Raw genomic sequence first — 24,568 nt, 5'->3', positions numbered from 1 at the left:
TTCCTATTGGGAAAAGTGTATGGAGATTGAATGCACCAGGCCGGAGACAATCAAACTGGGGAAGCCCATGTAAGTGAAAGATCTCCCGAGCAAAAATGGAAGTGGGCAACTTCTTAAGTGGAATACAATGACACATCTGTGAGAACCGGTCAACCACCATAAGGATAACCGTGTTGCCCTGGGAGTTGGGTAACTCCACAATGAAATCCATAGACAGGTGGGTCCAGGGCCTCTCTCCATTGGGTATGGGTTATAGGAGGCCCACTGGAAGGTGTCGTAGAGTCTTACTCTGAGAACACACGGAACAGGCAGCTACGAAGGCAGTTACATCAGCAAGTAGACTAGGCCGCCAGAATTGTTGGGAAATGGCCCAAAATAGGTGATTCTTCCCAGAGTGGCCAGCAGCCTTGGGAGAATGGTAAGTCTGGAGCACGGCAGTACGGAGACTCTCTGGGACAAAGCAGCGGTCACAAGTTTTCTCAGGAGGAGCATGGACCTGAGCAGCAAGAATTTTGTAACCCAAAGAAGAAGTGTGACTGGTGTGATCCTTAACCAGAATACAATCAGGAGGAATCACAGGAACCGTAACCGACTCCAACTTGGAAGTGGAGGAAAATTGCAGTGAAAAGGCGTCAGCCCTTACATTCTTAGTACCGGGTACTAAGAAACCAGCACCGGCAGGAGACAAGAATTTGCGGATGAAACTTCGAGAAAGTGCAACTGCAACATACTCCTCCATGGCCTTATCCTCCAAAGGGTAAACCCGGCGATGAGTGGGTATGGCACCAGATTGAAGGTCAATTGTGCAATCATACGGCTGGTGTAGAGGCAAACTACCGGCTTGGCCTTTGTCTAAGACATCACTAAAATCGTGATGCTCCTCCAGCAGGGAGGAGAGTGAAGAGGTGCACAGGACCTTGGCTACCTTCTGGAAGCATGTCTCACTGCATTGTGGTGACCAGGAGAGAACCTCAGCACAGAGCCAATCAAAAGAGGGGTTTGTGCCTCTATAACCAAGGATAACCAATAACCAGCAGAAACTTAGGTGAGGAAATAACTTGGAATTGGATTATCCCATGGTGAAAAGCCCCTACAGCCATGGACAACGGAACCGTCTCATGAGTCACATGGGCAGGCTGTAGAGGTCTCCCGTCCAGAGCCTTAATGGCAAGTGGAGTGTCACGCAGCTGCAGCAGAATCGAATGCTTCGATACAAAGGCAGCATCAATGAACAGGCCTGCAGCCCCAGAGTCGTTTAGAGCCTATATCTCGATGGACAACTCAGCCCAATAAAGGGTGATAGAAACCAGGGGCTTAGCCTTCTGGATAACTGGGGGTGAAACAACGCCACCTAAGGTCTGTCCGTGACAGGACTTTAAAGTTCGGGCGTTCCCTGGACGGGTAAGACAAGACTTCAAAAAGTGACTTGCCTGGCCACAATAAAGGCACAATCTCTCCTAAAGGTTCTCTCATCCGCAGAGAGACGTGTGAAACCCAATTACATGGGTTCACCTTCACTGACTGACTCAGTACCAGGAGGCATGGGAGGTGAGGGAGGCATGGGTGGGACTGCAAAGCTCAGAGACAAATGTACAGGAGGCTTCCCGCAAGCTCTCCTTAAAAGAGAGTCTTTCTCTGAGTCTGGAGTCAATGAGGATGGCAAATGTGATCAACTTCTCCAGCTCAGTGGGTATATATCGGGCTGCTATCTCATCCTTGATGGTATCCGAGAGGCCATAAGAAAAAGCAGCCACGAGGGCCTCATTGTTCCACGCAACCTCTGCTGCCAGAGTACGGAATTCAATGGCTTAATCGGCAACATTTCTCGTACTCTGTTTGATGGACATGAGGCACTTGGCAGCAGAAGCGGAGCGTGCGGGAACGTCAACTACGCTTTTGAAGGAAGCCACAAATTCTGGGTAACTCAGGACAATGGGTTCTCCCATAGAGGGTTTGCCCAGGCCAAGACTCTCTCAGAAAGCAAAGATATCACGAAACCTACTTTGAGTCTGTCTGTGGGAAATGCCTGGGGCAGCATCTCAAAGTATATCTCAACCTGCTTGAGAAACCCTCTGCATTGGACTGTATAGCCCCAAATCGCTGGGGAAGCGGAGTGGAACCAGACATACCTCTTATAGAGGTAATACTCGAGGGTGCCTGCACAGAGAGTGCAACACAGGTTGTACCGGAGCAGCCACAGTGGGAGATTCCAGGTGAGCCGTGCGACTCAGGAGCGTTTGTAACGCCATGGCAAACTGATCCATGCAGTGATCCTGCTCATCCAATCTGGAAAAAATATTACCAACAAGTGGATTGACTGCATCCTCTGAATTCTTGGCCTTCGCCTAGAATTCTCTGTTTCAGAAACCATGAAATCAGACTGAGACAGAAGTACAGTTAAATTACACTTGCTTAATAATAAAAGTAAATAGAACAAACATAGTCAAACAAAGCCAAAGTTTGGTAACCGGAGCGGATAATCAGACAAGCCAGAAAGTCAGGGATAAATGTAGCGGAACAGCAAGCAGGATCTGGAGCCAGAAGGGATGTCAGCCAAGCAGGATATCATCACCAGCTGAGTAACTGAGTAACAGCTCAGAGAAGGAAGGGCTGAGCCCAGCCATGACACAAAGATACATTATATGGCCAAAAGTATGTGAACACCCCTCCAAATTAATACGTTTAGGTGGTTTACTACATTATAAAATACGAATACTTTAGACAATTGGTAAATTCTTTGAGGTGTAATTACCTGAAAAAAGTTAATCTCACTTAAAAGCCTTTTTTAGTAAACATTTAATGGTTAAGGACAGCAAATACAGCCAACATGTGTTTGGAAAAAAAAGGGTCCTTTTCCCCTGAAACATGTTGTGTTTAATGCTCTTAAACATTAAATGTTTCAAAAAAGGCTTTAAAATGTGAGATGAACTTTTTTCAGACGCTCTTTAGTACACACCTAAGAATTTACTCTCTGGCGAGTGCTTTCTTTGTCGCTATAGGAGAGATAGCAGCCTAGGAAAAATAGGGTCCACTTATACTATATAGCTCAACCATGAATCTGCTTCTTTGAAAGAAAAATCACTTTATGGTAAATTCATTGGAGTTAACTTCCGTTTCCAGTGGTTCAGTGCTATCACACACATCAGACATTTTAGAAAAAAGTGTACAACATATCTTCAGCCAAAATGGTGAAAGTGGTTGTAAAGGCTGCAGGTTTTTTACCTTCATGTATTTATACTCACACGAGTTCCCTCTTGATCAAGCGATGTGCACGAGAGAGCCTGGGCTGTCCCGGTACTCCCTCTCCTCATTGACTGGACACAAAGAGCGAGGCTCGGGATCGAGCACACACCAGTGCCCCCATAGCAAGCAGCTTGCTATTGGGGGCACTGGTCAAGGGGGAGGAGCCAAGAGCGCCGGTGGGGAACCTGAGAAGTAGAGGATCGGGCTGCTCTGTGCAAAACCACTGCACAGAGCAGGTAAGTATGACATGTTTGTTTTTTTTTGTTTTTTTAAAAGCCAAATTTTTAATACCACTTTAAGGACCTTTTCTGTTCTAGCATGACTGTGCATGACTGTGCACCTGTGTACAAAGCAAGCTCCATAAAGATGGTTTGATGAGTTTGGTGTGGAGGAACCAAGAGGCCCTGACCTCAAACCTATATAACACCTCTGGGATGAATTGTAATGCAGATTGTGAGCCAGGTCTTCTCATCCAACATCAGTTGGATGAGAATGGATGACCTGACCCCACAAATGTTCTTTTGGCTGAATAAGCACACATTTCTACAGACACACTCCATAATCTTGTGAAAAACCTTCCCAGAGAGCAAAGGCTGTTATAGGCGTAAAGGGGTAATGCCAGCCATACACAGTGCAAATTTCTTTCCTTCAACCAAGGGTTGACAGACAGTGTAGATGGGGGAATCCTTTCTGCCAAGCCATTGTCTTCTCCCGGCGGGGGGAAAGGAAGACAGTAATTATTGCTATCGGCTATAGCAGCCGCTTGCAATAATTGCATGTAAAATCTGGCAGGCAGATTGTACCCTAGTTGATCGATTGATCAACTTGGGTACTTTCAGCCTGCCCATGCATGGTTTGAATCTCAGCTGGATCCTGCGGTCCCTATAACTCTATATTAATGCCCATGGTTTCAAAATAAAATGCCCATCAAGGTTGCGTAGATGTGATGGTCAAATGTCCATGAACTTTTGGTTTATAAGGTTGGCAGAGGTCATTTTAGATGGCAGTTGGATCATAGGCGAGTTTAGCTGCACACATATTGTAAGTTCATTAATGCCGCGTACACACGACCGATTTTGCTGTCGGAATAAACTCAGAAGGTTTCTCAGACGGAAGTCCGAAGGAATTCCATTCAAGCGGTGTTGCCTACACACGGTCAACCCAAAGTCCGATCAAAGTCCGACCATCCAGAACGTGGTGATGTACAACACTTACAACGGGACTAGAAAAAGGAAGTTCAATAGCCAGTAGCCAATAGCTTCCGTCTCGCTTCAGAGCATGCGTCGTTTTTGGTCCATTGGAACAGCATACAGATGATTGGTTTTCCTGATAGGAATTGGTTCCGTCGGAAATATTTAGAACATGTTCCATTTCTAGGTCCATCAGAATTTTAGAAAAAGAAAGTCCGATGAGGCCTACACACGATCGGAATAGACGATGAAAAGCTTCCTTCTGACTTTTTCTGTCGGACATTCCGCTCAGGTGTACGCGGCTTTAGAGTAAATGGATATCACATTAGTGCTTCTTTATTAGATAAATTACAAGCTAACACTAGAAGTGTCTATACTCACAAATATTATGCCATTGAAGATGAACATCATTGTTTTTAGGAATGAAAAGCAACTCATTTTTGCGACCTGGAAAAGAAAAAGAAAATTAATAAATGCATAAATAAATTCAGAGTCCTGATGTTTGTGTATTAGGTGGACATCTTGTTCTGCCTTTTAGTGAAAAATATTGTATCCTGGTAACTGAGTGGGGGTAATATCTGTAATGACAGCCTTCAGTATATTCTTTTTTTTTTTTTTTTATTTCATTGGCTTTTAACAGACAGAGTTGAGAAAAATCTATAACACTGTCATTCATGTGGTGGAATGTGTATTTAGATGTAAAACACAAGTGTAATGTATTGCAACTTCCTAGTCCTTAGAGGTGGTGGCTGCATTAGTTTTCTTCTTTTCAGAATTTTTTTTCCCTTTATTTTTACCTGGTGATCCTGACAGTAACATACTTCATGTCTTATGTTCATTTCTCTGTATGATAACACTCACTCACTGTACTGTATCTATGGAAAATCAGTGTTGTCACCCTCCAACAAGAAGTGTGTCAGCCCTACTGAACACCCCTTGCTTTCCTCATCTCTGTAACATGTGGTTATGTTTATTCTGTGGTCCATAGGAGATAAATAGGAATGCTAAAAACACTGTTTCAGATAAGTGTAGATTATCTGACAAGGACACAGCGTTTTTTGCAAGATCAACAGGTATTTTTTTGGACTTGCAGAAATTGTTCCTAGCCTAAAAAAAAAAAGAAAACGAATGCAGCCACCACATTTAACGACCGTTAAGCTGCAATATGTTACATTTATGTTGTTGGGTTTAGATACACTTTAAACCTTTTTATCTAAAAGAAAACAATATGTTGTAACTGCTTAAAGCGGAGTTCCACCCAAAAGTGAAACTTCCTCCCCCCTTTACATGCCACATTTGGCATATAATTTTTTTGGGGAGGGAGTGGGTGACTACTTTAGAGAGGGACTTCCTGTCCCACTTCCTCCTTCCGCCCATGGAACGCCTAGGTGACTCCTCCTCTCCCCTAGGCAGTCCCTCCGTCTCGGCAATCTTCTGGGACACGTGACAGGCCCACTGGGAGATGCCTGTCCAATGGGAGAGCGCAGCGCGACTTGCACATGCACAGTGCGCGCCCACCCGTGAAGACACAAGCTGTCACGGCAGGGTGCCCACATTTCCAATGGATGCACCGAAGGGAGGAGGGGGGAGAGGAGCGGGGCTCCGTGCGGCCGTATTGCTGGACCGTGGAACAGGTAAGTGTCCGTTTATTAAAAGTCAGCAGCTAAACTTTTTGTAGCTGCTGACTTTTAATCAAACAAAAAAAAAGCCTGAAACTCTGCTTTAAAGAACAAACCTTGGGGTCCTACCCATTAAGGGATCCCTCTCCACCTTAAAGCGGAGTTCCAGTCTTTTTTGTGTTTATTAAAAGTTAGCAACTACAAAAAGTGTAGTTGTTGACTTTTAATAAACAGCCACTTACCTGTCCCATGATCCAGCGGTACACTCACCACAGCCATTTTCACCCTGTGTCCTCCCTCGACGGCGCCGGCATCTTCTCTATACTTTTTTTATGTCAGTAAATTTTGTATCTAAGTAATTTTTCAGTTTCACTGATGTGCGCTGATGAGGCGGCACTGTTGGGCACTGATTAGGTGGCAATGATGAGGAGGCACTAATATGCCGCACTTATGGGCACTGATAAGTGGCACTGATATGAGGCACTGATGAGCACTGATAGGCAGCACTGATGGGCACTGTTAGGTGGCACTGATGGTCACTAATAGGCGGCACCAGTGGGCACTGATAGATGCACTGGTGAGCACTGATATGCGGCATGGATAGGCAGTACTGATGGGCATTGATTGACAGCAGTGATGGGCATTGATGGGAAGCACTGATAGGCGGCACTGATAGCCAGCACTGACTGGCATCGCTAATGTACACTGATTGGTGGCACTTGTGGGCAGTGGTGGGCACTGATTACTGCCACTGGTGGGCACTGATTGCTGGCATTGGTGGGCATTGGTGACACTATATTGTTATATTGTAATCAGTGCCCTGATTACATCCTAGATATCCCCCTGCGTGGAGATGCGGTTGATCGGCTCTCCTCACCACGCACTCTGTCAGTGTGAGGCGAGGAGAGCCGATTACCGGCATCTCCGTGTTTACATGTGACCGGCTGTGATTGGACACAGCCGATCACATGGTTAAAGAGCTCTTTACAGAGATCAAATGATGGCGGGTGGTGCGGCTCTCGTTCTGGGACGCCGTCATATGACGGCGTCCCAGGACTGCGGTGATGATCGTGGCCGCACCGTGTTGCCGCACCACCCGCCGTCATTTGATGGTGGGTGGGCGGCAACTAGTTAAAGTGTAAGTTCAGGTAAAACCTAACTAACTCTAAACCTGCTCTCTGCCACATTTTAAACCGAATCTAATGCCCTGTAAAGCAAAAATCACTATATTTACCAGTTCTGCAGCCGATCCGGTCCCAGCATCAGTTGTCAGCGGTGGCTTCAGTGTAGAGGCGTGTGCAGGAGAGACAGCTGACAACGGAAGCCCCATAGTGAGTCCATGGGTGATATCACTTCCCAGGCATTTCACAGCCCTTGTCGGTCCTCTCCTGCACACAGCTTCTGCCGCTGGAAGCCGGACCGAATTGGCTGCAGAATAGTTAAGTACAGCACTTTTTTCTTTACAGGACTAGATAGATTAGGTTTAGAATGTGGCAAAGAGCAGGTTAGAATTTACACTTTAAGGTCCTCCTTGTGTTTTTTATTTTTTATTTTATGTGTACCTTTTGCAAATATCCTTAAGCTGATCACATGATGCACAAGGTCCCCTTTCTGCTCATATTGTCTCTGGCAGTCAGCAATTGTTGAGTGCTGACATGATGACATCAGCACCACTGTCTGTATCAATACACTTTGAGTTCATGGTGCCGTGGTGAGGCCTCCTTACAGTATGTCCTCAGTCTTATGGGTTGAATGACGGAGTTGGACTTTAAAAAGTGTTAGATGGAGTTAGGCTTTTTTAATTTGATTGCCACTTGCTTAAAGTGAAGGTTCACTCTGTAAAAAAAAAATTTAAGTCAGCATCTACAAACCCTGTAGTTGCTGGCTTTTAATAAAAGGACACTTACCTGTCCAGGAATCCAGCGATGTGATCACCCAGGCTAGTTCTTCACTAGCCTTTGGGTTTCCGGTGCTGGCTGTGGGTATATGACTATGCGGCTTTTGGCTTCACAGCTGGCTGCCCACTGCTCATGCACAAGCCACACTGCGCTGTGTGAATGGTCCTGCAGTCTTCTGGGACCTGTGACGTCTATCAGGAGCCTGCAAGGAGGGGAGAACCTGTCAAAACTAGGTATCTCTCCCCCCCCCCCAAAAATTACATGCCAACATGGCAGAGGAGGAGGGGAGAATTTCTGCTTTAAAGTCAATGTAAAACTACATGTCCATCTAAAACTACTCTGTCCACACAGTGACAACGCCATAGTGATTTAATCATGGAACAAACACTGTTTTTGAGCCTATTGCAGGAAATGGAAAAATCAATGGATCTAATACCAGGATCTATATAAAGAGGGGAGGGGGGCAAAAAAAATGCTGTGTTAATGTTATTGGTAAACTGTTGCTTACATATAATTGCTTTTTTTGTCCCTAATTCTGACTTACGTTAATAGCAATATGTCAACTTGTTGGAATACAATGTTCGTTGGTATTTTGTGCAACAACTATATCAGCCAGTAGATGGAAGTGTCTATATGTTTGTAGCTGCATATATGATAGAACTCTATGTTTTTTCTCTTTAACAATATAGTTTCCTTTTCCTGTCTACAGTTAAGCAGCAAAGCCCATGTGGACTGTGCACTGTGTTCTGTAGGGCTATACACAGAATTTCTAACACAACTGCAGTTACTCATTCCACCCCATCAGAATGTAACCTTTACAAATCTCTCTAAACTATATTGAAATCTGATTGTTTGTTGAAGTTTACCCTCATTGCCAAAAGGCTTAATCCTCCAAAAACAGATATCTCTGTTATGGTTGGAAAAAGGTTTATTCACTTGCTAATTATATCTGGGGACTCCAGTAGCTCCAGCAATTCTCCCGTTGAAGTTACTGTTAGATGTTACTGTGGGTAAGTGGGCTCCTCATAATAGCCATAGAGGGTGGGCGGAGCTGAGAACTTATATCAGAACATTTTACCACTTGAGTACCTTAGGAACAGGGCTTTTTTTCAGTGGGAACGCAGTATTATATGTATGTAATGGCAAGGGGTGTGCTACAGTGTCTATTGATGCTGGCTGCTGGAGGATCTATTGTTGCTGTAGGTGATATATTTTTGTGGGGAGGTTATTGTTGCTGCTGGGGAACCTATTTTTTTCTGGAAGGGATCTATTTTTGCAGGGAGGAATTCTATTGTTGCTTGGGTTGGTCTTATGTTATATTATTTTTTAATTATTATTTTTTTAATAAGGTATATTATGTTATAATATTTCCTCCCCTACGTGCCTCTTCCCCTGACTTATCTGTCAAGAGCAATGGCACAACCATCCACCCATCTCCACATGTCAGGGTACTAGGTGTTATCCTGGATTCTGAACTCTCCTTTCTGACCCACATCCAATCACTTTCCAAAGCTTTCCGCCTCAACCTCCGCAACATCTCTAAACTACGTCCCTTTCTAACCAATGAAACCACAAAGCTCCTGATTCACTCCCTGGTTATCTCTCACCTTGACTACTGCAACTCCCTCCTCATTGGCTTACCTTTAAATAGACTATCCCCCCTTCAGTCCATCATGAATGCTGCTGCCAGACTCATCCACCTTACAAACCGCTCAGTGTCTGCTACCCCCCTCTGCCAATCCCTCCAATTGGCTGCCACTCGCCCAACACATTCAATTAAAAATACTAACAAAAAGTTACAAAGCCATCCACAACTCTGCCCCCAGCTACATCAAAAGCCTAGTCTCAAAATACCAACCTAATAGCCTCTTCGTTCCTCTCAAGACCTCCTGCTTTCTAGCTCCCTCATCACCTCCTCCCATATCCGCCTCTAGGACTTCACCCGAGCCGAGCCCGTCATCTGGAATTCCCTACCCCAATCTGTCAGACTGTCTCCAAATTTATCCACTTTTAGGCGATCCCTGAAAACTTTCCTCTTCAGAGAAGCCTATCCTGCCTCCATCTAACAACTGCACTATTTTCTCCATTAGCTCATCCCCCACAGCTATTACCCTTTTGTATAACTTGACCCTCCCTCCTAGATTGTAAGCTCTAAAAAGCAGGGCTCTCTGATTCCCCCCTGTGTTGAATTGTATTGTAATTTTACTGTCTGCCCTAATGTTGTAAAGTGCTGCGCAAACTGTCAGCGCTATATAAATCCTGTATGATAATAATAATAATATGTTGCTGGGGGTCAATTGTTGCTGGGAGGGATCTACTGTTGAGGAAATTGTAGCTGACTGCTGGAGGGTCTATTGATGCTATCTGTGGGGAGATCTGTTGTTGCTGCTGGGGGTCTATTGTTTCTGGGGGTGGGGGAGTATTTTGTTGCGGGTGGCTCATTGTTGCTGGTGAGAGCTAATGTTGCTGGTGGGGGGTCTATTGTTGGTGGCTGCAGGGGATCTATTTTACTGCTTTTCTTGTTATTAACAAATTCCAAACAAATTACTTAGTACCACAAATGTTACTTGGTTCTGTATTCTCTAAAAGGGGCAATACTGGGAGGTGGGCAGAGGGTGGAACCAAGGAACAGTACTCCGAGGTAGGTAGGGCGGAGACAAGGGGTAACTCTGAAAGGGGGAGTTCCTGCACCTATTCTCTGAGAGAAAAAAAAAGCCCTGCTTACGAATATGAATCAAACATGCACACAGACGGACTGTTCCTTTAATTAAACTCATCAGTGCTTGAAACTAGAACCATTGCTCATGAGTCTACAATATTTAACCACAAGCAGATCTGAGTGGATGAGTAACCTGTAGAATTTTTAGTTTTAAAGTAAACTTCTCATCTAAGGCTAGGTTCACATTATTGCATGTTGGAAAAGGGCACAATCGTGAGTGTTCCCGTCCTGCTAGAAAAACGTGCTGCTCTATAGCAAAGCATATAGGATGCCATTAATTCTTAAAGGTCAATGTCACCCCCACGCATCAGCAAAATGTCCACTTTTTTGCACGCGCCATATGGTTCCAAGCGGCGCAATTTTAAAAAAAAATTTCTGCATGTTTTTGCAGGTAGGGTAGCCTATTGAAACAAATGGTCCACTCTACATGCAGAACATAGCTGTACAGGTGTAAACTAAGCCTTACACTATTCTGCATTTGAACTTTCAAAATGGGCAGGAACTTAACCTATGTTTTATATGACTGTATATAAGTTCATATGCAGAATTGTTTTTAGGTGAATAGCAATAAAGATATTGTGGGGAATTTAATAAAGACCTAACAACGTCTTTCTGGCAGTATAACCCTCCAAAACAGTCTTTGTCAGGTGCACAAATCCCTGCTGCCCATTTCAGTAGCCTTACCGACGCGTGTGGCAAATTCAGGTAGTTCTTAAAAGTGCCACTTTTTCAAAGCACTATTACTTCAATAAATTAAAAAGTAATTAGATAACTAAACTGGAGGTAATGAGGACCAATTGTAGGTTGGCTTACAGAGACAGGCAGAGTGCCTGTCTCTGTACACTGTGTAGCAAGTGAAATATTTGCTGCTGCTACACATTCACCTCCCCACTTGTAACTGCTTGGTAAGGACAGCCTGCTAGCATCCAATGACACTGACAGTGAGTGGAGCCTGGCGTTTGCCTCCTAAACCCTTGATTTAAGCCTTTAATAGCTGCACTACCGGGCTGTGACGGTTGCAGGTAACTCCATTGACTTGCATTGGTCGTGTTCAGCGGCAGTAAAGCCTGCCGAATGTGACATACTGTTTAATTTTTGGCACAACCTTGAAGCACAGCATCCCAATCTAAGCATGTGTACTGCCTTCAGTGGCTGCATGCCCTGGTTCAGGCGGGCATATGGGTGTGGTAAAACTACAGTTCAAATGCCTGGTTTTACCACCCCCTATCTGCACATGTGAACAAAGTCTAACAGTGCATTCCGTAGAGGTTCTTTGTACAATTCAGTATATATGTAACGCAGTAATTAATAAGTAAGAGAGTTGCTTGTACTATTTTCTTTTATTGCATGAATAAGTAACCAACTGTAGTAGGAAAGGAGATGGTTTTTCCGTATGACTGACCCATTGTACTGCTGTCTACACATGGAGATATGTCATACCCTACTACTTAGAGTCAGAAGGGATGGAATGATTTTGAAAGGCAAATTTGTATTTGAACATGCAAAACTGAATCCAGTGCTATCTGTTAACTTGGGATGGTGTTTGTATAACTGAGGCCATATATATGTCTTGGCACAATGACCTAACCTCACCTTACTGCAAAAATAATTTTTATGTTAATTAGATGTAAGACACAACAGCAAGTGAGTGGAAATCTTGTTATAGTTGTCTGTCAGAAGTTTGACATCAACGACAAATCCTAACCACTCCTGAGTCTGATCACTGTATTACACTCATGTCATCAGAGGTCTAGGAACAAGAAGTCTTATCGGTGATAGCTTGCCCCTCTGCTAATATGATTGCACTCTTGCAAGCCACACATCACTGTAAATGGATGACAAAATGGAGTTAGGCAAAAGAGCAGCTGCATAATGCCTACTGTCAGCGCTATACCATTCACAAAATTGTTGTCTCATACAGCTTAACTCAGTGGTGATCAACTTACCTGATATAGGGGACCTCAAGTGCCGCCCCTGACATTACCAGCGAGCCGCACATAATATTCAGTGAATGCAATGCTATAGAGAGTGCAGACATGCAACGGGAGATGGTCAGAGACTACGCACATGCTATAAGAGATGGTCAGAGACTGCAAACATGGTACAGGAGATGGCCAGAAACTTCAGACATGGTACAGGAGATGGCTAGAGTCTACAGACATGGTACAGTAGATGGTCCGAGACAACGTACATGCCACAATAGATGGTCAGAGACTGAAAACATGGTACAGCAGATGGTCAGAAACTGCAGACATAGTGCAGGAGATGGTTAGAGAATACAGACATGGTACAGGAGATGGTCAGAAATTGTAGACATGCAACAGGAGATGGTCAGAGATTATGCACATGCTATAAGAGATGGTCAGAGACTGCAACATGGTACAGCAGATGGTCAGAAACTGCAGACAGGGTATAGGAGATGGTCAGAGACTGCAGACAGGGTACAGGAGATGGTCAGAGACTGCAGACAGGGTACAGGAGATGGTCAGAGAGTGCAGACTAGGCACATGAGATAGCCAGAGACTGCAGACATGATACAATAGATGGTCAGAAACTGCAGACATGGTACACAAGATAGTTAGAGACTGCAGACTTGGTACATGAGATAGCCAGAGACTGCATACATGGTATAGGAGATGGTCAGAGACTGCAGACTTGGCACATGAGATAGCCAGAGACTACAGACATGGTACAGGAGATGGTCAGAGACTGCAGACATGATAGAGGAGATGGTCAGACTGAACACATGATACAGGAGAGACTCAGGGATTGCAAACCTGCTATGGGAGTTTGTTGGAGACTGGGGACATGCTTCAAAATACAATCATAGACTGGACAAACACTACAAGAGACTGCTATTATACCCACTGCTTACACATTTGCCCATCCTACAATCTCCTTTAAAGTTACTTATCACATTTGATAATCCTCTCAGCAAGTTCAATCATAAAGATCAGAGGAAAAAACAAACATAAAAAGAGAGAGGATGGACAGCGCAGAAAAAAAATAAAACATAGTGAGAAAGAAATAAACCATACAATGAAAATATTTTTCCTTCACTTGCCTAAGTATGTACCAAAACAAACCACTGTCTGCAGGGGCCCCTGCTGCCTAACATCCTAGGTCGCTAGGACGCAAGCAGTTTACACTGTGTACAGCGTTAAATACTGTCCATTTAATGCAGCTTACAGTGCTCTGCACAGCTGTGTGCATGGGATCCATAATAATTCAGATCCATAATAAAATGTATGCATTACAGATCTGCATGCAGCATTACTTTTTGCTCATGTGCATTAACCCTTACTGGAAACATAGCTTCTCTTTAGAAAAAGTAATCCATTTTGGCATTTATTCAGATGTATAAAAAGTATAATTTTTAATGAAAGTATAGTTATATTTAAACAGTAAGTTTAAGCCCAATTCCTTTTTTTATTTTTTATTGCTCAGCAGTTTAAAATAAAAAATAAATAAACGGTTTTCTTACAAATTGACTTATCTTCCCCCTGACACTGTCCTCTTAACACTCATGGCTCTGTGGTTCAGCACTAGTTGAAAGTCATTTAACCTATTTCCTAGGAGCCCAGGGCATTATGGACCAATCCTGGAGGTGCCTAATTATGGCAACCTGCATTCAGAACATAATACTGTAGAGAACATGCCATTACGCCATTAGGTTACCACCATTCTAGGGTTCGGGTATCCAGTTTGAAATTCAGAGAACCCGGGCAGTGAATCTTATTAAAGGGTAAGGGGAGTGAATACTGTTAATAAATTCTGGCCATTTTCAGGCTAATAGCCATGCTGTTGTAAAAAAAAAAGAAGAGCAGCAGGTAGAGGGTATTTTCATGTGACACTGAGGCTCCATGCACACTGGCTTATAAACGTTGCTTCTACAGGAGTTTTGTCTTCTGCCTATAGAAGCAGCTCAATGTTATCCAGGGTCGGACTGGCCTAGCGGGATACCGGGACATTTCCCGGTAGGCTGCCTGCCCTGGGGCCGCTCTGAGCTGAGCTAAACTGTGGCTCCCTCCTCTTGTGTACATGTGATGTCACACACAGCGGGAGACCGCTGTGTTACCGAGCTCAGTTCGAACTGTTCGGCCGCGCTGTGACAAAAGTCCCGCCCTCCTCCTAGACCAGCTCATGTGATAAACACAGTGTTCTGTCTAACACACGAGCTGGTCTAGGAGGAGGGCGGGACTTTTGTCACAGCGTGGCCGAACAGTTCAGACTGAGCTCCGTGACACAGCAGGAGATGTCTGCTGTGCATAATCCAGGCACTGACTGGTGAGGCTGCATGGACGGGCACAGTCAGTGTAGTGAGGCTATATTGATAAGCACAGTGGGGCTGCAATGATGGGCATGGTGAAGCTGCAATGATGGGCACGGTGAGGCTGCAATGGTGGGCATGGCGAGGCTGCAATGATGGGCACAGTAAGGCTGCAATGATGGGCACAGTGAGGCTGCAATGATGGGCACAGTAAGGCTGCAATGATGGGCACATTAAGGCTTCAATGATGAGCACAGTAAGGCTGCAATGATGAGCACGGTAAGGCTGCAATGATGGGCACCTTGAAGCTGCAAAGATGGGCACGATGAGGCTGCGATGATGGGCACAGTAAGGCTGCAATGATGGGCACGGTAAGGCTACAGTGACGGGCACAGTGAGGCTACAATGATGGGTACGGTGAGGCTGCAATGATGGGCACGGTGAGGCTGCAATGATGGGCACAGTGTGCAGTGATGGGCATGGTAAAGCTGCAATGATGGGATCAGTGAGGCTGCAATGATGGGCACGGTGAGGCTGCAATGATGGGCACAGTGAGGCTGCAATGATAGACACAGGGAGGCTGCAATGATGGGCACAGTAAGGCTGCAATGATGGGCACGGTGAGGCTGCAATGATGGGCACGGTGAGGCTGCAATGATGGGCACAGTGAGGCTGCGATGGTGGGCACAGTGAGGCTGCATTGATGAGCACAGTGAGGCTGCAATGATGGGCATAGTGAGACTGTATTGATGGGCAGTGAGGCTGCATTAATGGGTACAGTGAGGCTGCAATGATGGGCATAGTGAGGCTGCAATGATGGGCACAGTGATGCTGCATTGATGGGCACTGAGGCTGCATTGATGGGTACAGTGAGGCTGCATTGATGGCCACAGGCTGCCTTGATGGGCACAGTAAGGCTGCATTGATGGACAAAGTGAGGCTGCATTTGATGGGCACTGGTGTGGCTGCATTGATTTCTTGTACAGTGTCTGCAGTCTCTGACCATCTCCTGTATCATGTCTACATTCTCTTACCATCTTTAGTATCATGTCCTCAGTCTCTAACCATCTCCTGTACCATGCCCGCAGCCTCTGACATCTCCTGTACCATGCCCGCAGCCTCTGACATCTCTTGTACCATGCCTGCAGCCTCTGACATCTCTTGTACCATGCCCGCAGCCTCTGACATCTCTTGTACCATGCCTGCAGCCTCTGACATCTTGACATCTCCTGTACCATGCCCACAGCCTCTAAAATCTTGACATCCCCTGTACCATGCCCACAGCCTCTGACATCTCCTGTATCATGCCCTAGCCCCTGACATCTCCTGTATCATGTCCGCAACCTCTGACCATCTCTTGTCTTATATTATGTCTGCAGTCTCTGAGGGAGTCTGGAGAGGAGTCAAGAGTAGGAGCGCGGCTGGGATGGGGGTCATGGGAGAAGTCAGACGTGTGTGGACTGTGGAGAGGAGACTATAGGAAAACTAGAGCCACCAAGCTGGAGCCAACTGACTGAGCCCTGCAAGGTGCACCTGAGAGGAGGTCAGTGACAGCGTCGTCAGGCCAGTCTGAGGGGCGGGGGGGTCACTGATGTAAGAGGGGGGTGAATACAATAATGTAAGGGGGCACCGATATAAAGGTTTCACCCTTATATCAGTAATCCTACCCCCTTACCTTAGTGTATTCTTTCTGCGGAAGGTGGTCACCTTGCCACAATTCTGTCTCTGAGCTCTTTAGGCAGTTCCTTTGACCTCATGATTCTCATTTGCTCATGCATTGTGAGCTGTAAGGTCTTATATAGACAGGTGTGTGGCTTCCCTAATCAGTCCAATCAGTATAATCAAACACAGCTGGACTCAAATGAAGGTGTAGAACCATCTCAAGGATGATCAGAAGAAATGGACAACACCTGAGTTAAATATATGAGTGTCACAGCAAAGGGTCTGAATACTTAGGACCATGTGATATTTCAGTTTTTCTTTTTTAATAAATCTGCAAAAATGTCAACAATTCTGTGTTTTTCTGTCAATATGGGGTGCTGTGTGTACATTAATGAGGAAAAAAAATGAACTTAAATGATTTTAACAAGAAAGTAAATGATTTTAGCAAATGGCTGCAATATAACAAAGAGTGAAACATTTAAGGGGGTCTGAATACTTTCCGTCCCCACTGTATCATTTAGTGACAACTTTGTGTAATTTATTTTTTTGTCATTTTTCAATCACCCGTGACAAAAAATAAAATATTCAATGGGCTCAACGTGCCTCTCAGCAATTCCCTTGGAGTGTCTACTTTCCAAAATGGGGTCATTTGGGGGGTTGTACTACCCTGCCATTTTAGCACCTCAAGAAATGAGAAAGGCAGTCATAAAGTTAAAAGCTGCGTAAATTCCAGAAAATTTACCCTAGTTTGTAGACGCTATAACCTTTGTGCAAACAAATAAATATACGCTTATTGACATTTTTTTACCAAAGACATGTGGCTGAATACATTTTGGCCTAAATGTATGACTAAAATTGAGTTTATTGGATTTTTCTTCTAACAAAAAGTAGAAAATATAATTTTTTTTCTACATTTTTGGTCTTTTTCCGTTTATATCGCAAAAAATAAAAATCTCAGAGGAAATCAAATACCATCAAAAGAAAGCTCTATTTGTGGGAAAAAAGGACGCAAATTTTGCTTGGGTACAACATTGTAGGACCGTGCAATTACCAGTTAAACAGCGCAGTGCCAAATTGTAAAAAGTGCTCTGGTCATTGAGCAGCCTAATCTTACGGGGCTGAAGTGGTTAATTGGCTAATGAATCTCTGCCAGTAATAATATCATCACAATGGAGAACTTCACTTCCTCCCTGAGGCACCAGGAAGAAAATTTCAGAAAAAAACAGTTTTACTGGCATGAGTTTCAATTTACACAAGAACAACAAATATATTGCAGGGAATATTTAGAAATGTTAATTGCGCCTAAACGGTATCCTGAAAAACCTTTTGTCTTGAATTCTTCCTGACAAATAGCAGTGCACTTCCTGGTATGTGAATGTGCCTAGGCACTACTATGTCTACTGCCTCAGAGCTGTATACCTGCAGTGTGAGTTTCTAGTCATCACTCACTCTTAAGCCTCGTAAACACGATCAGATTGTTGGCCAACCGAGCGTCTGATTTTTGTCCAAAGGGCGTGTGCCAGGAACTTGTCTTGCATACGAACGGTACACAATTGTCGCCAACAAACACAAACGTAGTGACGTACTACGAGGAATTTCAGCTCTTGCTAATTTCGTGAGCATTGATTCCAATTTCCGAGCATGCGTGTTTCTACTTTCGACTTTTGTGTGAGGGACTTGTGTACTGACCATCAGAAAATCTGACAATAGATCGTTGTCCGCCAAAAATTTACCAGCATGTCATCCAACATTTGTTGGCAGAAAGTTGTGACAACAATTGTCAAAAGAAGCGTACTAACGGTCAGATTTTAGGCCAACAGTCTGTCAACAGACAAAACCCTGCCTGCCAACAATCTGATAGTGTGTACAAGGCTTTACTGTTAGTTAGATTTTGGATTCATCGCTGAACTGCTCATTGTTCTCCTTGCTGGAGGCACTGATAAGTGGAAGCACAGCCTACCAAGGTGGCCGTTTCCATACAAAGCCCCAGAACAAGGTATAATAGGTTAGTAATGGGGAAACATATTGGTTAAAGGGAAACTACATGCAATACTAGTGAATAGTCCTTTGCCCTCTATCTGCTTTTTTTTTTTCTTCCTCGCCTTTTTCTGACATTTTTTGTTTACAAATAAAAATCTGTATTTTTTTGCTAGAAAATCACTTAGAACCCCCAAACATTATATATATTTTTTAGCAGAGACCTTAGAGAATAAAATGGCAGTCATTGCAATATTTTATTGAAAAAATAATGTAAGGCACTGTTTTCATTATCTCATTAATGTGAAGGTTATCATATTCTTACTGAAAATCCATCACTCAAACCATGCTCAAATTCTCTGTTTTCATGGTATCATGTGTCTGTTAGAATCTAAATTTACATTTGGGGTGCAGGAATACAAGAAATATGTATCATATACAGTGGATATAAAAAGTCTACACACCCCTGTTAAAATGTCAGGTTTCTGTGCTGTAAAAAAATAAGACAAAGATAAATAATTTCAGAACTTTTTCCAACTTTAATGTGACCTATAAACTGTACAACTCAATTGAAAAACAAACTGAAATCTTTTTTTTTTTTGGGGGGGGGGGGGGGGGGGTTATAAATAATAAATAATAAATAATATAAATAATAATAAAATAATAATAAAAAAACTAAAATAATGGAGTTGCATAAGTGTGCACACCCTGTTATAACTGGGGATGTAGCTGTGTTCAGAATTAAGGAATCACATTCAAATTCATATTAAATAGGAGTCAATACACACCTGCCATTGTTTAAAGTGCCTCTTATTAACCCCAAATAAAGTTCAGCTGTTCTAGTAGGTCTTTCCTGGCATTTTCCTAGTTGCATCCTACAGCAAAATCCATGGTCCACAGAGAGCTTCCAAAGCATCAGAGGGATCTCATTTTTAAAAGGTATCAGCCAGGAGAAAGGTACAAAAGAATTTCCAAGGCATTAGATATACAATGGAACACAGTGAAGACCATCAACATCAAGTGGAGAAAATATGGCACAACAGTGACTGGACAAGAACTGGAGGTCCCTCCAAAATTGATGAAAAGACGAGAAGAAAACTCATCAGGGAGGCTGCCAAGAGGCCTACAGCAACATTAAAGGGCTGCAGGAATATCTGGTAAGTACTGGCTGTGTGGTAAATGTGACAACAATCTCCCGTATTCTTCATATGTCTGGGCTATGGGGTAGAGTGGCAAGATGGAAGCCTTTTTCTTAAGAAGGAAAACATCCAAGCCTGGCTAAATTTTGCAAAAACACATCTGAAGTCTCCCAAAAGCATGTGGGAAAATGTGTTCTGGTTTGATGAAACCAAGGTTTAAACTTTTGGCCATAATTCCAAAAGATATGTTTGGTGCAAGAACAACACTGCACATCACCAAAAGAACACCATAGCAACAGTGAAGCATGGTGGTGGCAGCATCATGCTTTGGGACTGTTTTTCTTCAGCTGGAACAGGGGCCTTAGTCAAGGTAGAGGGAATTACGAACGATTCCAAATACCAGTCGATATTGGCACAAAACCTTCAGGCTTTTGCTAGAAAACTGAACATGAAGAGGAACTTCATCTTTCAGCATAACAACCCAAAGCATACATCCAAATCAACAAAGGAATGGCTTCACCAGAAGATTAAAGTTTTGGAATGGCCCAGCCAGAGCCCAGACTTGAACCCCATTGAAAATCTGTGGGGTGATCTGAAGAGGGCTGTGCACAGGAGATGCCCTCACAATCTGACAGATTTGGAGTGTTTTTGCAAAGAAGAGTGGGCAAATATTGCCAAGTCAAGATGTGCCATGCTGATAGACTCATACCCAAAAAGACTGAGTCCTGTAATAAAATCAAAAGGTGCTTCAACAAAGTATTAGTTTAAGGGTGTGCACACTTATGCAACCATATTATTTTATTTTTTTATTTTTACTTCCCTTCACCTAAAAGATTTCAGTTTGTTGTTCAACTGAGTTGTACAGTTTATAAAAGTTCTGAAATGATTTATCTTTGTCTCATTTTTTTTTACATCACAGAAACCTGACATTTTAACAGGGGTGTGTAGACTTGTTATATCCACTGTAAATATATATTGCGCCTCTCCCCAACAGACAGGTGCTCCACCACATGTGACAATGCAGATGCACTCACCAGAGTCCACGCCTTTTTCTGACATTTGTTGTTTACAAGTGAAAATCAGTATTTTTTGCTAGAAAATCACTTAGAATCCCCAAACATTATATTATTTTTTTTAGCAGAGACCCTAGAGAATAAAATGGCAGTCACTGCAATCTTTTATGTCATGCTGTATTTGTGCAGTGGTCTTTCAAACTCAATTTTTTTGAAAAAAAATACACTTTAATCAATTAAAAAAAAAAATAGCATTAAAATTATCCCAATTTTTATGTATATTATGAAAGATGACTTTACGCCAAGTAAATAGATACCTAACATGTCATGCTTTAAAATTGCGCACGCTCGTAGAATGGCGTAGAATGTCAACAAACTACGATACTTAAAAATCTCCATGGGCAACGCTTTAAACATTTTTACAGGCTACCTGTTTAGAGCTACAGAGGAGGTCTAGTGCTAGAATTATTGCTCTCGCTGTAACAAATTGCGGCAATACCTCACATGTGTGGTTTGAACACCATTTACATATTCGGGCGCGACTTACATATGCATTTGCTTCTGCGTGCAAGCACAGAGAGATGGGGTGTCTTAGGACTCCCGGCCAATCGGGTCTCTCGGGTCTCAGAACCCACTTCCTGTTCGGACAGACACTTCTTGAATGCAAAGAGATTTATTTTCTCTTGAACAGAACAGTGGGAGAGAGGGTTTAGGGCCAGGACACCCTTAAGTAATTGTAATGTCAATTAGCAGACTCTGAGACTTCTACAGGTAGACAGCCATGCAGGGAAAGGCATCCAGCAAGACGCCACATCTGCATGTGTAGGAGCGTTGTCTCCTATGGCAACAGTCTTAAAACAGTTCCTAACACAAATTGTAACAAACTCCTTTACTTTTATACAGTCACTTCTTGTAGATTCTCAGCCTACTGAGCTCCCAGTGTCTCACTATATTTGCTAATTCACTGCCATTGAATCCCATGAGCTCTTCTAATCTTCTTACTTTAGTATCTTCCTCAAGCATCACCCTCGCTTCCCTGCTGGGTCCCTAGCTTGGCACTCCAGATACTCCGCAAGCGTTACCCCACTGGCTGGCTCCCTGGCTTGGCACCTGCTGAAGTTTCCCAATTCTTCACCGTCCCCGGTTGGTGAGAGTACTGCTTCGGTACTTGCTTCTGCTACTCACTGTGGTCCCTGGTAACAAGGTGGTTGGTCCCTTAGTGGCGACAAATTCCCCTCTACCTCCGACCATGACAGGTTCTCCGGCCAGCAGAACTGTCAGTTCTGATTGAAATGCAAGCCGCAGTCCCAACCCTACACTGCTCTCTTGCTTCTGGATAGGCCCTCAGGCAGCCTAGCAGCCAGATGTGCCTGGGATAGGCCCGAACTCCGGCCTAGCAGCCCAAGAAACACAACACACGTCCACCCAGACAGCCGTCCAGGTGGCACAGAACCCCAATCAGCTGAGCTCACCCAAACTCTCCCAGCAGGCCAAGGGATCCAAGAAAATCCCTGCCCATTGGCTGAGATACCCTATCTATTCCTAATCTGTCCTTGCAATGCCCTTGTCTTATCTAATGTCACCACTCACCAGATACCCGGCCATCTAGTGACAGAAGAGAGAAGTGCAGCAATTCCAGACATGGTGAAATCAATTGATCCCTAATGCCGCGTACACACGGTCGGACTTTTCGTCTACAAAAGTCCGACAGCCTGTCCGACAGACTTCCGGCGGACTTTCAGCGGACTTGCAGCAGACTTTCTAACGAACGGACTTGCCTACACACGACCACACAAAAGTCCGACGGATTCGTACGTGATGACGTACACCGGACTAAAATAAGGAAGTTCATAGCCGGTAGCCAATAGCTGCCCTAGCATGGACTAGCATACAGACGAGCGGACTTCGGGGTCCGTCGTACTTACGACGTAAAGATTTGAAGCATGCTTCAAATCTAAAGTCCGTCGGATTTTAGGCTAAAAAAGTCCGTTGAAAGTCCGGAGAAGCCCACACACGATCGGATTACCAGCCAGCTTTAGTCCGTCAGCGTCCGTTGGACTTTTGTAGACGAAAAGTCCGACCGTGTGTACGCGGCATAACAATTGGCTAAGGCATTGATACCTGGCAGGTAAATTTAACCAACCCTGCCTAAACATCAGGGTGCTACATATCTTTGCCTCATTTTTTTACAAAACAGAAACCTGACATTAAAACGGGGTGTGTAGACTTTTTATATTCATTGTATATATACTGAAAGTAGAGTGAGAAACGTGGCTTGCGAAAGAGCAAAGTGCTGCTTGCAACTATACATTAGCTTGTTTGATAATTTATTGTATATGAAGATGGAGGAAAAAAATATATAATTCTGTAATCTAATCATTGAACTTTCACTTTCATTTTTGCATTGCTCAGCCACTCTGTATCTAAGGAAATGTCATCATGCACTGTCTGGGGATCATTCTTCTTGTCCCTCCATTGCCTGCATAGTTACCAACAGTCCCTATGTTCCTGGGATTTCAGGAATTGTCTCTGGATATTTCTTTCTGAACAAAATGTTCCTGCTTGGATTTTAAAGATAAACTCCAGGCAGACATAAAATAACACCAACTCATGCAGTTATGTATTCATAGTTTCTTGTTTTTCAGCAGTTTATATTTTGCCATCCCTGGTTCTTCCCTTTCCCCCTCATCCATATTCTAAGAAAATTATTAAATACAACCCTTCTTTTTTTTTTTTCAATCTCAATTTTATTGTATCATGCAAAAAATGATAACAAACCGCATAGCAATACAAGGAAAGGTATATTGTGGGATGCTATTCTTACATATGCAACTTACAGTTACGCAAATAGGAAGATAATATCCATCGGAAAACAAATATTAAGACAAAATGCATCAGCCATCAGTTATTAAGATAACGTTTAGGGTAAAAACTAGGCAGATTAATACACAGTAAACATGAATAACAGATAACCTGCAGAAAAGAATTTAACATTTAAGGAAAATGTTGTAGGAAGCACTATGTTGAGGAGCAAATTTGACACTTCATTTAATGACGATAAAGAGTGAAGAGTCAGGATAAGAACGGCAGGTAGGACAAGAGCACAGAGAATGGTAAAGGATACAAAGAAATTATTTTTGTAAACTCTGTCATGGCCCAGATGAGGTGTTTATTAAGTCACCCAAAGCCCAGGTAAATCTAAATCCCTGCAAGACTTTACCCTCTACAAATCTGCCCTTCTCAAATATAACTCCTGCCTCCACACTGCTAAACAAACCTACTACAACACTCTCATCAAAACCCTCTCAACCAAACTTCGTCAACTCTTTTCTACCCTTTATTCCTTACTTCACCCCCACTGCCCCCACCCACCAACTTAAATACCGCTCAACAGATTGCCAACCATTTCAAAAGCAAAATCTATACAATTTGCAAGGAGATATCCAGCATTCAACTTCCTCCCCTACCCAACACATCAGGTCCAACACCACACTCAATACTCTCCTCCTTCTGCCCAGTTACCACCGATGAAGTTGATAAACTTCTCTCCATGGCCCACCTCACCCCCTGTCCCCTCACAATTACTGCGACCACCTTCCCACTCTATCCTAAACTCCCTAACCCACATCTTCAACCTCTCCCTCTCCTCCAGCACCTTTCCTTCCCCGCTCAAACATGCACTGGTTACCCCCATACTTAAAAAATCGTCACTACACCCCACCTGTTTGAATAACTTAAGACCAATCTCCCTGCACCCATTTGCCTCCAAGCTCATTGAATGCCTTGTCCATGACCGAATAAGTCGCTACCTCACAAACAACAACTTTCTCAACCCCCT

The 24,568-nt window shown here is 43.7% G+C and overlaps 1 protein-coding gene across 2 annotated transcripts in view; it reads right to left on the bottom strand.

Moving 5' to 3' along the window:
* TSPAN16 (tetraspanin 16) overlaps window positions 1-24,568 on the bottom strand; it is a 55,195-nt gene that overhangs the window by 16,535 nt on the left and 14,092 nt on the right. For both annotated transcript variants that reach the window (XM_073622629.1, XM_073622630.1), the window contains one exon: window positions 4,815-4,880. In XM_073622629.1, coding sequence (XP_073478730.1) covers window positions 4,815-4,871 — 57 coding nt within the window. In that variant the 5' untranslated portion in view covers window positions 4,872-4,880. The remainder of the gene's footprint in view (window positions 1-4,814; window positions 4,881-24,568) is intronic.

Source organism: Aquarana catesbeiana, linkage group LG03 (genome assembly GCF_042186555.1).
Source record: "Aquarana catesbeiana isolate 2022-GZ linkage group LG03, ASM4218655v1, whole genome shotgun sequence".
NCBI lineage: Eukaryota > Metazoa > Chordata > Amphibia > Anura > Ranidae > Aquarana > Aquarana catesbeiana.
This window is presented reverse-complemented; position numbering and strand designations above follow the sequence as displayed.